At 50.0% G+C, this 15,166-nt stretch overlaps 1 protein-coding gene across 6 annotated transcripts in view; it reads left to right on the forward strand.

The window, feature by feature from the left end:
• Positions 1-12,806, forward strand: part of shank3b (SH3 and multiple ankyrin repeat domains 3b) — a 40,038-nt gene extending 27,232 nt beyond the window's left edge. For all 6 annotated transcript variants that reach the window (XM_024285105.2, XM_024285142.2, XM_036210198.1 and 3 more), the window contains 16 exons: positions 1,006-1,072; positions 1,146-1,368; positions 1,438-1,613; positions 1,687-1,800; positions 1,871-1,946; positions 2,036-2,118; positions 2,602-2,726; positions 2,799-2,931; positions 3,679-3,759; positions 4,010-4,027; positions 4,230-4,360; positions 4,435-4,528; positions 4,701-5,321; positions 5,406-5,699; positions 8,782-10,075; positions 10,903-12,806. In XM_024285105.2, coding sequence (XP_024140873.1) covers positions 1,006-1,072; positions 1,146-1,368; positions 1,438-1,613; positions 1,687-1,800; positions 1,871-1,946; positions 2,036-2,118; positions 2,602-2,726; positions 2,799-2,931; positions 3,679-3,759; positions 4,010-4,027; positions 4,230-4,360; positions 4,435-4,528; positions 4,701-5,321; positions 5,406-5,699; positions 8,782-10,075; positions 10,903-11,491 — 4,119 coding nt within the window. In that variant the 3' untranslated portion in view covers positions 11,492-12,806. The remainder of the gene's footprint in view (positions 1-1,005; positions 1,073-1,145; positions 1,369-1,437; positions 1,614-1,686; positions 1,801-1,870; positions 1,947-2,035; positions 2,119-2,601; positions 2,727-2,798; positions 2,932-3,678; positions 3,760-4,009; positions 4,028-4,229; positions 4,361-4,434; positions 4,529-4,700; positions 5,322-5,405; positions 5,700-8,781; positions 10,076-10,902) is intronic.
• The last annotated feature ends 2,360 nt before the right edge of the window (positions 12,807-15,166 follow it).

Raw genomic sequence — 15,166 nt, forward strand, 5'->3', positions numbered from 1 at the left:
AACATTTCATGAACACAGACAATCCAAAGAGTTCAAGGTGGTCCAAACATACAGAGATTTCTCCAGAATCTTCATCATTTTATTTTATATTATGAAACATATATATTTGTTCATTACTTATTTATTCTTGTAAATAAAAGTTTAGGTTTGACATGAATTTAATATTATTGTTTCATTGTTTAAACCAATTCATAATGTTTTATTGACACATTTAAAGGTAGACATTTGAATCATTGTGTTGTTTAATGATCATTCACTCTGTAGTGATTCTTCTGCTCCTTCCTGAACGTCTTTCAGCCCATAAAAACTCAATCACACTTTCAGAGATTTCATTAATTTTGGTATCAAAACGTTCAGCTCATTCAGGACATCACTGCTTGTATTTTGGTATTTATAAACTTCATAGTTTTTGAATTATTGAGCAAAATATTCCCCACAGGAAATGAATGAGAAAGTCTTCAAATTTCAAAATGTAAATAGTTTAACAACAAACCTTTAAATATATTCATGGGATATGTTTTCATCTTTATTGTAATTTTCAACAAATCTGGAGTTTAGCTGATATTAATATACTTTCAGCAAAAAGTATCCACACTAGAATTATCACAGGAAATGCATCTTTTCTAGTCTGTTTTATTTTATTATTTGCATTTTACCACAACTTAGTAACATTATTGACATCAAATTAACAGATTTGTCTGAAGAATCTGACTCTGAAAACCATGAAAAAGCTGAAACTCGGTCTGAAAGCATCTCCAGGTTGATCCTGATCAGCTGTGTATGTGTGTGTGTGCGTGCACGTGTTTGTGTATTGTGGGGACAGGACTCTGGTTTGGTTTTAACTTTTCAAATGACATTATTGTTCTGATGATGAATGTTCATCTAAGAATTCACGCTTTCAGATCAAGTTTTTTTTTTTTACTGAATTATGAAAGTCTAGAATTCCTGCGTCCCACAAACGCATCAGCAGCTTCACCGTTCCGTCACGCTTCTGTCCGCCTGCAGGTGGCGATCATCGCTGGAAACTTTGATTTGGCCGAGACCATCAAGATCCACAAATCGTCTGACGTTGGTGAGTTTGTGCATGTCGCGCGTGCACGTGACCCCTGAGAGTGGGTGTTAACTCTGCCTGTTCCGTGTCCAAGTAGTTCCCTTCAGAGAAACGCCCTCCTACACCAAGCGCCGCCGATTTGGCGCCACCAAGTCGCCGGCGGGAAACGGCCTGTCATCTCCTCGCTCTCTGATTCGCTCGGCTAGCGACAATGCTCTGGAAAGCCCCGCCTCCTCACCTGGCCCCTCCCTCCAGAGCCTGGAGACTCATCACGACTCGCACACACACTCTCTGCGGCGCCACACACGCCGCCTCAGGTACGCGCGCCGGCGCCACAGCTTCAGGTTCCTCAGCTGAATGTCTGATGAGCGTCTGTTGACCTGCAGCCCGAGTGGGGCGGGGCATGTGGAGAACAGCCCGCCCTCCTCTCCTCCAATCACCCCCCAGATGAGGAAGAAGAGGCTGTACAGCGCCGTGCCGGGGCGGACCTTCATCGCCACTCGCTCCCACGTCCCCCAGGGGCCCGGAGAGATCCAGCTGCACAGAGGGGAGCGGGTCAAAGGTGGGCGGAGGCCACGCCGACAGGCCACGCCCCCATCTTGGAGGCGCTCTGACTGAATGTGCTGTGTGTGCAGTGCTGTCCATCGGCGAAGGCGGATTCTGGGAGGGAACCGTCAAAGGTAGAACCGGCTGGTTTCCCGCCGACTGCGTAGAAGAGGTCCAGATGAGGCAGTTTGACCCCCGACTGGGTGAGTGTGCACGTGCAGACTCGTGCACGCCACACGTCACACACACAGCTGACAGCATGGTGTGTTTCAGAGACGAGGGAGGACCGCACGAAGAGGCTGTTCAGACACTACACCGTCGGGTCCTACGACAACTACACCTCCTACAGGTGAGGAGGGGCACTGCAGCTCACCTTTGAAAGGGGAGGAGTCACCTGGCGCCCATTCATTTTGTCACCTGGACTTCTTTATGTTTCAGTGACTACGTGATCGAGGAGAAAATCGCTGTTCTGCAGAAGAGAGAGAGTGAAGGATTCGGCTTCGTCCTCAGAGGAGCAAAAGGTGAAGATCCAGCGTTTCCAACACGCATGGCTCCGCCCTCCAACCGGCTCTGGACTCCGCCTTTAGACCGGTTCTAGGTTCTGCTTTCAGACCGTTTGGGGTTCTGGTTTAGACCAGCTTTGGGCTCCGCCTTTTAACCCACTCAGGGCTCCGCCCTCAGACCGAATCTGGGCTCCGCCCTCAGACCGGATGTGGGCTCGACTCTCAGACCGGATGTGGGCTCCGCCCTCAGACCGGATCTGGGCTCCACTCTCAGACCGGATGTGGGCTCCGCCCTCAGACCGGATCTGGGCTCTACTCTCAGACCGGATCTGGGCTCCGCCCTCGGACCGGATCTGGGCTCCACTCTCGGACCGGATCTGGGCTCCGCCCTCGGACCGGATCTGGGCTCCGCCCTCGGACTGGATCTGGGCTCCATTCCCCTCTGCCGGTTTAGAGGGAAGAACCTCCTCTCTTTCTGACCCTCCTTTGCTTTGTTCTCAGCTGAGACGCCCATCGAGGAGTTCGCCCCCACGCCAGCCTTTCCCGCCCTCCAGTATCTGGAGTCAGTCGATCAGGGGGGCGTGGCTTGGAGGGCGGGGCTAAGGACAGGAGACTTCTTAATAGAGGTACGTTTCCAGACATAAAGCAGTATTTGATCATCACCATGAATTTCAAAATAAAGCTGATAAACTCTCCAGGTGAACGGCACGGACGTGGTGAAGGTGGGCCACCGCCAGGTGGTCTCTCTGATCCGGCAGGGAGGAAGCCGCCTCCTGATGAAGGTCGTTTCTGTTTCCAGGAAGTCAGAATCAAACCTGATCCGGAAGAAAGGTTGGTGTTCTTCTTCTGCACCGATGAAACTTTGTTTTATGGAACTAAAATGTCTGAAACGTTTTTTTATCACAAAACAGAAATGTTCAAAAATCTGAAACTTTGAGGTGTTCCCCTCCAGAGTTAAATATTAAAGAGCTGAACCTTTTACTGAAGGAGAATCCTAAAACAACCCGACCTTCTCATGATGCTCTGGGTTCCTGACACAGACCCAAGAAATCCCAGATAAAACCAGAACTTCAGCATCTGGATTCGGTTTTTAGCCCTCAAGGACCGCCGCTCTCCACACCGTTCCAGATGAAAGTCGAACTCTGATCAGATCCGACTCTCACAGCAAGTGGGCGGTGCCTGCTAGCAGAGGAGGTCACAGGATCCTGTTATGATGTCAGACAGAACCAAGCTTTTATTTTGATGAGAGTTTGTGGAGGTTCAGAGCAGACATCTTGACTTCAGCAGGATCTCAGTTCACCAACAGTAAGGCACGGTGGTGGTTGGCTGGTAATGTGGGCAGTAAGGCTCCAGCTTAAGTCCAGACTTTAGTCTGACTCAGATGCTGTGAAGGTGCTTCAGAAAAACAGAAAAACAAGCTGAAACATTTTGAAGACAAGAACCTGCTGGATCTGACACAAAGAATGTTTTGGGAAGAACACAAAGTTCTGTGGATGACCAGAGACTGGACCGGTTCTGGAACCAGCAGCTCCTCTGAAGGAGATTTCTGCTGTAACTGTTTGACGGTGTCTTTTTCAGCCCCGCCCCCTCCAAAACGAGCCCCCAGCACCTCGCTGACCCTGAGGTCCAAATCCATGACGGCCGACCTGGAGGACATAGGTAACACACACAAACACACAACAGACGGAAACAAACATGCACACATGAGTGCACACAGACACACAAAATTACGCTCAGACACATTAGTGTACACACACACATATTAGTCTAGACACACACATATGTGTACACACACATAAGTGTACACACACAAATTAGTGTACACACACACATATGTGTACACACACATAAGTGCACACACACACACACACCAGTCAAAGTGTGTTTCTGACCTCTGCTCTGTCTGCAGCCAGGAGGAGGCGTTTCGGTGAGTCAGGCCTGACTGTTGTGTTGTTGCATGTCTGCATGATGTTCTGAGTGTTGGGCCTGGTCCTCCCGTCCTTCACAGAACCCGTCCTGAGTCTGAATTTCTGGACCTTTCTTGGTTGTGGGATTTGGTGTTCCTGCGGTGCCGAGCATCTCTGTGGAGGTTCACGGCTCCTTTCTTCATCCCGCTCTTTGTGTTTCAGAGAAACTGGACGAGATGTTGGCTGCAGGTCAACAGGAAGTGGTCCTTCGAGGACGCCCGACCGACGACTTTCGCGCCGCGACCGTCAAACAGCGACCGACCAGCCGGCGCATCACGCAGGCCGAGATTAACGTAAGCTGGAAACTCCCCCGTCCAGGAGCTGCTGAGCTGCTCCGGACCCTCATCCACGTCTGTTGTGTGAGCAGTCGCTGTTCGAGCGCCAGGGTCTGGTTCCTCCGTCCGCTCCGGAGAAGAGCACCATGGCGTTACCGCGGGGGATGTCCAGGACCAAGAGCTTCGGTGAGACGGCGGCAGGAACAGTTTTAGAGGATTGGAGCTTCACTTCAGACACTTTCTAATGTCTGAAAACAGTTTGAAGTGACGACTTTGATGTCTTTGATCTCCACATCAAAGCAAAAAAAATGCTAAAGTTCTATAAAGTGGGTGTGAAGAGCCGTTTCCATGGTTACAGGGACGCCGGAGGACGACCGCATCACTGCTCTGATCAACGAGAGCCGCTTTCCACGGAGCTCCTCCCTGACGGACAGCTTCATCCCCCCGCCTCCTCAGACGGCCCCGCCCCCGCCTCCCTCTGCCGCCTCCATCTCCGCCCTTTATATGTTCGACTCCGGCCCTCCCCCCTCTTTTCTGCCGCCGCCTCCACCAGCCAGAGGGGAGGGGCTTACCCGCTCCAGCTTCAAACCCGGGGCAGAACCGAGGCTCCAGGAGCTGTCCGACTCACCGGCGAGAAGCCACGCCCACGCCGAGCGGCAACGGAAAGCCAGGTCAATGATCATCCTCCAGGACACGACGGCGCCGCCACCCGCCATGCAGGCTGACGGGCACGTGACTCCCGGCGCACACGCACTGCACACCGCCACCCACACGGCGACGCACACTCTCCACACCGCCACACACACCTCCACGCTGTCCCTCCACAGCACAAGCCCCTCCCTCGGCCACTCCCCTCTGTCAAGGCGCCGAGGACGGCCGATAGAAAACCCTTATGCCAATGTGGGGCAACAGGCTCCGCCCACTAAACCTCAGAGGAGGAAGTCCCCGCTGCTGAAGCAACTTCCTGTTGAGGAACAAGGTGAGTTTACCTGAGAAACCTGAGAATCAATTCAGCTAAAAACTCCTGAACTACCTTAACCCCCCAACCCCTCCCCCGATCCAGGTCTGGGAATCAGAGACCACGACCCCTCCAAGCCAGATGGAGGGGGGCCCCCCAGCCCCAGCAGGGCGGAGCTATACCAGCAGCAGGTCCTGTCGGAGCGCGCTCGGGTCCAGGGCCGCCGCTCCTCCCTTTTCTTGTCGGTGGAGGGCGCGGGGTCAGATAATCAGGCCCCGCCCCTCCTGACTCAAAGCCATTCCATGGATGACCTCGGAGAGCTCCCCCCACCCGCCCCGGTCCTGTCGCCTTCGCCAACCCCGCACACCTTCCTTCACCCGCTGACGGGGAAGCCTCTGGGTCGGTCCAACACTCAAACCCGATTCTGTCTGTGTTGAACTTCAGAAACTCTCTGATCCTGGATCCTGGATCAGGATCCTGGATCAGGATCCTGGTAACTTTGAGTTAATGTCAAATGATCTTCAAAGATCTTAAGCTGTAATCCCAGCCGTCCTTATGGGGATACGGCTGTCTGTGGAGGGAAAACCTGTGCGGGTCAATAAAGGTCGTAGACCCCAAACTACGGCCGGAGTTTGGAGTTTAGGCTAATTTAGCTAGTTTAGGCTAAATTATATATTTTACCATTTTTTAGACTAATTTACTATTTAGCTAACATTTCAGCTACGTGCTAGCAGTTTTGGGTAATTTAAGACTTTCTTCAGTTTTTTAGGGTAATTTGGAGTTTAGCTAATATTTTAGCTTTATGCTAGCTGTGTTCCCTAATTTAGATTTTTTTTTTCTATTTTTTAGGCTAATTTGGCATTTCGCAAACATTTTAGCTAGCTATCAGCTTCAGGGTTTTGCAGCTATTAGGTTGAGCGTTTTAGTGATCATTTTCAGCATTGTCAGCTAACATCACTAGCATCTTCAGCAGCTACATTCAGCTTACAGCATTCACACTAGCATTATCACAGGTAATGCTATATCTCTAGTTTTTGAAATGTTAGTATTATTTTTCCATATTTTTTTCTAAGATTACAGAAATGAATCATTTAAAATTTGGCTATGTCTGGCTTTCTGGAAAACCCTAAATATTTACATTTCGGCTGTGGCTTTTACACTTTTTCTGTCAGCCTTCAAGCCGACCCCACATCAGAGAAGAAAACGGTTTGAGAACCCTTGCTGTAGAGAGAAAATGTGCATGCACTTTTTTTCTATGGGCGTGCTGCGGGTCAGTGAAAAGCCAGTACTCACACCTTACTAACCACTAGAGCGGGGGTCGGCAACCTGCGGCTCCGGAGCCGCATGCGGCTCTTCAAGCACCCCCTTGCGGCTCAGTGGCGCTTTTTTCCAAAATGTTTGCAATAATAAGAAATGTTGGAAGGAAATATATTGTAGTGACTTGGGTGGGAGCAGAGCCCAGCAGATGGCTGGCACGTACGAATCCAGAAATCACTTGTGACCCATACATTGCACGACCCCATGTGATTGGAGGAAGAATCTAACAAGTAGGCCATGTAAATCAGTTGATTTCAACATTGTGACCACCTTTTATTTAACAGTACGGAACCACTTAACAGCCGACACTGTGAGGACCCTGACTCATACACACACCACTCTCACTCATGGTGCCGGTAAAACACTCAAGTCCCATAATGCAACACAAGAACAGACACTAACTCCACCCACTAACAAGGAACTATTTCTAAATTAACAGTCAGGCTGCCACAATATTTTTGTTTTAATGCGATTTCTGTAGGAGGACAAACATGACACAAACATCCTTTACGTTTTCCAGTTGTTGTGAGATGAGTGTAGATGCTTCCACGCCGGCTGAGTCAGCGCACAGCAGAATTCCTGCCCGTGCGTCTGGAGCGCACGTGAGCGCACGTTGCTACGCGGGTTTTGAAGTCACGAGCTCCACGTACAAATCGGCACGCATTGAGCGCGCTGAATCTTCAATCCGGTTCAAGATTTCCACGCACAGTCGAGGCAGCTCAGACCTGTGACTGTGCGTGGAAATCTTGAACCGGATTGAAGATTCAGCGCGGGAGCTGCTTGTGGGCGGAGTCTGCTTCAAAGCACAGAAGTACCAAACGTGATCACGAAGGAGAAATGAATCATTACGGTTTGTGTCCGGTCAGGTTAATATGACTCCAAGATGAGATGAGCGCTAATGAACAGTAGAAGAAGAATAGAAGAAGAATCTCCTCCCCGCCACTGCGTGCGTGACCGCGCTGCTCCGGTGTGGATACCACCTGCTGAGCGCGGTGAAGTGCAGGTCTCACTCACCGGCCGCGTGCGGTGCGTGGCGGGGAGGAGATTCTCCTTCTATTGTATTTTTACTGTTCATTAGCGCTCATCTGCATCTACAACAGGGAGAACCGAAAGTAAAAGTGTTGAAAATCCCCCAAATCTTTCTGAAGACTTTTGTTTTCACAACTCTGTCCTTTTAAATGTCTGACTATAAGACTCACGCGCGCTCCAGACTTGGAGGGCAGAAATTTAGGTGTGCACGCGCTTATATTGACTCTTCATTGAAAGTGTTGATTTACGCGGCCAGTGTGGAAGCACCTTAAAGGTGCACGTTACATTTTTTTTTTTTTCAAATCCTCAAAATAAAAATGACATCAAAAATCGCATTTCTTTATTGCATTTCTTTAATTTCATCAAAGCAATGAAACAAACTGTAATTCATTCATATTGTAGTGATGGTCTCAGACTTCGATGGGCTTGCTGTCGGTCTGGCAGCGCAAGGAATTGTGGGTTACCCATTCTTCTGTCTGTCTGACTGGAATTGGATTTAAGTTTGGGTTTTCGTCAATGTGTTTTGTTGTCTGACTGTTGAACATTTATGATTTTGTCCTGTTATGTTTGAATTCTTCCTGCACCTGGAGTGAGAATGAGGGAGAGACTGATCAGGACCCCCTCTCGTTGTGTCATTGAGGGATGTCAAAGTAAAAGCTCAAATGTTCATTATGAGGCTATTCAGCTTTTGTTTGAAAATCTTAACGCTGCAATGTCTCACCAACTTGTCATGAGACCAAAACTGTAGCTTATATGACAGTTGAACACGCAGTAGGAGAAATAATCGTATATTCGACACATTCTCCATGTGTTACTACCAGTGTACGACTTATATAAGCCGTTTCAATTTATGCGGCTCCAGACACATTTGGTTTTTATTGTATTGGTCCAAAGTGGCTCTTTCAACACTTTGGGTTGCCGACCCCTGCACTAGAGTGTGTCGTGAGGACACGGCACGACAACTCCACTTACATCATAAGTGTGTGTAACTTCCAATATCCTTGTGAACACTTTACGATACACACACCACACACGCGACAATGGTACGTTCCATTCTCATGTTGTCTCTTGAGTTGAGCCTCAAAGGAACTGAAAGACTGAAAGTCTTTGTTGTGGTGTGTCCTTCTGCCCACAGACCCGTCCTCGCCACTCGCCCTGGCGCTCGCTGCACGGGAGCGAGCTCTGACCGCCCGCACGCCGAGTCCAGAGCCTCGGACCAAACACGCCTCCGCCTCCACCACCCCCATCCCCACGCCGGCGGCAAGCCCCGAGGGCCGGCACAAGCGCACGCCCCTGACCACTCCCCAGAGCAGCCCAGAGCCGCGGTCCAAACGCAGCACGCCGCAGATGAGCCCGGAGCAACGCGCCAAGCGCACCACCCCCCAGACCAGCCCCGAGCTGCGGCACAAGCGGATGACCCCGCCCCTGTTTCCCGATGGCCAGGTGGAGCGACCCGAGACAGAGGGAGGAGTCACCTCACCGGCTGCCCCCTCACCAGAGCGATGGAGGCCCTGCCCTCTGCCAGCGCTGGCCAATGAGAGCCACTCTCCTCTGATTGACAGGCGCAGGAGCCTGACGGTGGGCAGCTCAGAGGAAGAGGGCGGGGCTTACACAGTGACCCTCCCGCCCGCCTTGTTGTCGTCCAGTGATGAGGAGACGAGGGAGGAGCTGCGCAGGATTGGTCTGGTGACTCCTCCCCCTGCCTTCGCCAGCCCCCCCGCCCCTCCTCCCCCGTCGTCCCTCGCCCTGTTGCCTCGGCGGTCCGGAGAGGGGGGAGGGGAGAGCGGTCCCGAGTCCCTCGGTAAACGAGGCGATGAGGAGGAGGCGGGTGACGAGCGCCTCCACGAGGGCTCCACGTCCCCCAGCTCCCTCCCTCCCTCCATCACCCTGGCCTCCCCCTCTGCTCAGACCACCCCCTCCTCTCCGCCTGCCACCCACCCCTCTCCCTCCTCCACCGCCACCTCCCCGTCAGGTCTGAAGCCCCGCCTCCGCTCCCCCATCGGGCGGGGCCGCTCCGCCCTGCGGGACCCCCTGCTGAAGCAGTCGTCCGACAGTGAACTCCTCCCCTCCGTCGCCTCCGCCTCCTCCCCCTCCTCCCCCCTCTGCTCCTCCCCCACCAGCGGCAGCAGCCGCCAGCCGCGCTACCTGTTCCAGAGGCGGTCCAAGCTGTGGGGGGGCGGGGACGACGAGCGGCGCGGATTCTACCCGGAGGACGGCGTAGGCCGTCCGGCGGCGCTGGGGGGGCAGGGGTCCGGGTCCGCCGTGGACCTCACGAGCCGCTCGGCGTCGGCGCTGGAGCTGAGCGGCAGAGCCGGGTCCGGGCTGGACCTGGCCAACCGGCTGCAGCTGCTGAACAAGGACAGCCACTCCCTGGGGGAGGAGCCAAGCCCACTGGACCCAGGCCGGCGCTCGCCGGTGGGAGGAGCCAGGTGGGTGTTTTCACTGAGATCGGTTCCAGCAGATTCTTGTCTGGTTAAGGAATCCTCCGCGTCACTTAGTGATGCTTTGGGTCGTCATTTGTTGACGTTCTGGCTGTTCATAAAATTAAGGGGCCCCAACCCTCAGGAGACGGTACCGGATATGGTATCGGATGTAGTACTGGACGCGGTCCTGGATACAGTACTTGAAGAGGTAACAGATGCAGTACTTGAAGCAGTACTGGACGCTGTAACAGATACAGGACGTATTACTGGATGCGGTATCGGTTATGCACTTGTCCCCAGGATTCATTCAGTACCGGTACCCTAACCGTAACCTGGCACTGATTCATGTCCGGTTCACGCCCAGCATTGCCTTATGGTACCGGTTCGGGTCCGGTACTGTATTTCGTCTGGTGTCGGGTTATGGTACCGGTACCAAGTTTGGTTACCGTACCCTAACCTTAATCTCCGGGCTGGGAACCAAAACCCGTCCAGTACCGCGATGCGTAGCACACCAGTACCCTAACCTTAACCCGGTACGGGTACGTGTATCACATCCGGTCTGCAACCGGTACCATGCCAGCTACCGCGGCCGGTATCGGATGTTGTCTGGTGTCGGGTTAGGATGCCGGTACCAAGTTTTGTTAATGGTGCGATACGCATCGCGGTACTGGACCCTTGTGATTGGACCCATTATTTAATGAAATCAGCCAGTACGTCAAAAACCAACAAATTGGAGACTTGGGATTGAGAATGTGTCGTCGGTTCTGGTGGTGTTGAGCAGGTCGTTGTGGGTCGGTTGTCATGGTAATTGACGCCTCCATGTTCGTCTGCAGGTTGTTCTCCAGCCTCGGGGAGCTGCACACCATCTCCCAGCGAGGATACGGCGCCAGTTACACGGTCCGACCCGGAAGTCGATACCCAGTGACCCGCCGAAGCCCCTCCCCCTCCCCTTCCCCCTCTGACAGATCAATAGGGCTCGCCTCCTCCCCCGCCCCGGAGAGGCCCGACCTGAGCTCGGGTCGGGGCCTCACCATCCTGAAGTCGTCCAGCCTCAGCCTCCCGTCAGAACCCAAGGAGGTCCGCTTCGTGATGCGGAGCGCCAGTGCACGAACCAGATCCCGCTCTCCTTCCCCGTCACCCCACGCCTCCCCCTGCCCCTCCCCGGTCCTCAGCGGGCCCTTGTTGGCCCTGCGGCCCTGGCGGCAGCGGCCCCTCAGCCTGTGGAACAAGTACGACGTGGGTGACTGGTTGGAGAGCATGGGCCTGGCCGAACACCGCCAGCGCTTCCAGGAGCACGAGATCGAGGGCTCGCACCTGCCGGCCCTCACCAAGGACGACTACATCGAGCTGGGGGTCACCAGACTGGGGCACCGGATCAACATCGAGCGGGCCCTCCGGCAGCTGTTGGAGGGGTCCACTTGACCCTCCACCCCCCCACAGTCCCCCTTAGGTATCTGTGACAGCTTCAGCTCTTTGACCGACGCCCAACCGCAGGACGCCGCCAGCTCTGCGCCCAGTCCGGCGCCGGGGGGGGTCGACACCCAGAGTCCAAACGTCTGAAATTTGATTGATGGATCGACTGTTCAAGAATATCAGACTAAACCCGTCTGATGCCCTGGCGTCCGCTCGGCTGGACGCAGAGCTCCGCCTCCACCACGCCGCTGATCAAAGAGCTGATCTGACTCCTCCTCTTCCTCCTCGTGCCGTTCTGCCTCCTCTGAGGACGTTGAAAGTTGGTGTGACTTAGCGTTTTTCCAAATATAACTCACTCTGTGTTGACGAGCGCCTCTGGGACGAACCAGTAATAATAACCGCGTGTTGATGACCGACGTTTTCATTTCCTTATGATTTGACAATGAGTTGAATTTCCAGGCCGAGTCGGCGAAGTTTTGGAGTTCACGATGAATTGTCGATGAACGTGACGTGCCGTGCCGTGTGCTTCAGGGAGGGCGCCGCGGGGCTCCGCCCCTCCGGCTCCGACCTGCTTTTCGAGGGCTTACTGTACATGGTGCTACCTGTTTAAGCCATCTGTACAGACCACTCCTTCCTTCCTGCATCTTCCTCATCTGACCCCCCACTCGATAACGACCCCCCATAAGGATCCGTCCATCACGCCATAGACGGAGGTTCCTCCCTGCCATAGAGGGGACGCTCTTCCCCGCCATAGGTGGAGTTTCCTCCCACTAAAGGAAGTCGCCGCTTCGAGCTGCTGTCTCATCGCTAACGACCAGATTAAGATCAAAGGAAACGTCCAGAAACCAAAGTGTTTAACTCTTTAACACCAGAGCGCCGCGTGGACGCTTGAATCGCCGTAACTCTTCAACCGTTTTCGCATTTAACGCAATCTTAACGGATTCTGAAAGCTGAGAAAACCAGTTTAGCACTAATGTGAACTGAATGTTGACGAAACCAACATTGAACTAGAAGAGTTCCATTACCTGCAAAGATGCTAATGTGAAAGCTTTTTGTTCTGAAAACTGTGATGAAATTCACTTTTGCATTACCTTTGAAAATGCAAAAGCTACTCACAAAATGTTAAATTTGTGGGGAAAAAAAACGGAATTTCCTAAAAAAACAATGAAAGAGCGCTAAAGTTGACTTAAATGTCTGAAGAAATTGTAGTAAAATTGCTTAAAAATCACTAATACATGCAAATTTTGCAAAAATATTTTATGTGTTGCTTAAATAGTAGCTAAAGAACAAATTAGCCCAAAAAAAGCTAGCTCGTTGCCAAATAGGAGCTGAAATTTCTCAGTAAACTAAAGTATTCAAAAATGTTAGCATGTTGCTAAAATATTCTGTAAACTCCAGATTTTTATCAAATAAAGTAAAGATGAAAACATAGTCCATGAATATATTTCAGTGCTTGTTGCTAATTTACTTAAAATGTTTAAATTTGAAGAATTTCTCATTCATTTCCTATGCGGCATTTCACTGAATATTTCAAAAACTATAAAGTTTATGAATAAAAGAATACAAGCAGTAACGTCCTGAACGTTTTGACACCAAGATTCCTGACATCACTTAAAGTGTGATTGAGTTTTTACGAGCTGACAAACGTACAGAACGTAGCGGGAGAATCACTACAGTGTGAACTCTGACTATAGTTAGCAACAATTAACACAAATCTGCTTTTTAATGCGTTAATTGCGTAAACGGTCAGAGTTACGTTCAAAGAAAGTTTTTTTATTTTAGCTTTGATGTTAAAGAGTTTCGACGAAAAACTCGCTTTATGAGCCATAAAATATCAGAAATATTTACGCTAATTTAAAATGATTAAAAATGTATTTTCTAAAGATTGTAAAAGAAAAAACGTTTGAATATTTTACAAGCTGTATAAAAGCTACATAAATCCTCTTCGATTCGTTGGTCCGTTTATGTGAAACTGTGATTCAAATGTTGTTTTAAAGTCCACGCACTTTAACAGTGAAAACAATGATCCGTTCTAACGCGACGAAAGACCAGAAACCGACGAAGGTCTGAGCAGCTGCTGGTGTTCAGTGAAGGTCGAGTTCGTCTGAAGGGAGAAGTACCGACGTTTGGTCAGCAGGGGGCAGCAGAGACGACCTTAGAAAGATTCAATGAAGGGGAGGGCTGTGGTTCATCTTTAACATCATCATCAGGATCAATTATTACCTCGTACATCAAGAATGAGTGAAAAACCACATTGATCCAAACTACACTTTGATTTTTTGAACATTGTTTCCATAAACCTTTTATCACCATCAGTGGGCGTCGACAGCTTCAGAGAAGGAATTAATGGCATCTGTGTTGTTGAGGGGCGGAGTCATGGCTTGTAGCATCAGCGGCTTTGATAAATATTTTTAGATAGAGTCAGCAGTAACAGCTGAGTGACGGGAACCTGCAGGGACAAACTTCTTCAGAATGAAGGAGTTTAGAAAACTGAGCTGAAGCGACAGACAGATTTAGGGTTTGGCGTTCGTTCTTTAATAAAAAATAACGTGTCGTTTAGCTAACATGATCGATGGACTTTTTAACCCTTTAACACCGGAGCTCCAGTGTTTATGTCCTTCGTATTACTGTAACTTTTCAACCGTCAACATGATAAATCCGGACAAACATTTGACATTTTTTAACTAAAACTTTATTTAATGTGAAGATAATTGGTTCAAAATGTGAAACCAGCAGCAGGTTTTAACATGATCTCTTTAAAGGTTGCAGTAACTGAATCTGGCCACCAGATGTCTCTGTTCCTTTAACTCTTCTTGTTTCTACGAAACGAAAATCTTCCTGCGACTTTTTTTTAACTTCACAGGGATTGTTTTCTGTTTACTTTTGTTTGTTTTGACTTTTCTGGGTCCTTAGTATTTTAGCGAAAACCGTCAAAAATACACTTCCTGTAGCATGTATGCTAGCAGCAGCGCTAAAGTACTCGCCATACAGGACGTTCAGTACTTTGTAAAGCTATCGGAATTCCAGTTCCATAATCTGGAAATTTCCCAGAAGTCTCTGCGAAAAAGCCAGTGTGCGTCGATGCTATCTCGATTTTTATATATTTCTATTGAATGAATTCATTAAAAGTTGTCGTAAAACGTTAATCTTTATAAGGTTTTTACTTCAGGAAAAAAAGTAGCTGGCACAGTTTTTGAATGGATTTTACAATCCGGTGGACCAGACAGATCCACAGTTTTTATTAGTTAGAAGGTCGGAAGGGAATTCGGCCACTTAACAACACGACTTCCCACAAATCAGCACATGAACGTGAAGAGAATCAGACAATCGGTCCGTCTGTTCATCTTGCTTACTTCTTAGGAATCACATAGTTGCTGGAGAAAAACTTTCTGATCTTTTAATGTTAAAAGTTTTGGTTTAAAAAAATTCTAAACTCCTTGAAGTAAATTGTACCAGGAGAGTAAATAATGACACCAGAGAGAACATCATTAATTCTTTCTTTAAAGTTTTTAGAAATGACCCTGAAAACACAAATCACGTTCTGCTGCATCCATTCACAGGTGACGATCTACTGACACCCGGTGGCCAAGTGAGGTACTGTAGCCGCTAAAACAGAACGAACAATTCTAGTTTATTCACCAAAATGATAGAAAAAACTGGAAAGGATTTATAATCCGATTAGAT

Source organism: Oryzias melastigma, linkage group LG23 (assembly GCF_002922805.2).
Source record: "Oryzias melastigma strain HK-1 linkage group LG23, ASM292280v2, whole genome shotgun sequence".
NCBI classification, from domain to species: Eukaryota; Metazoa; Chordata; class Actinopteri; order Beloniformes; family Adrianichthyidae; genus Oryzias; species Oryzias melastigma.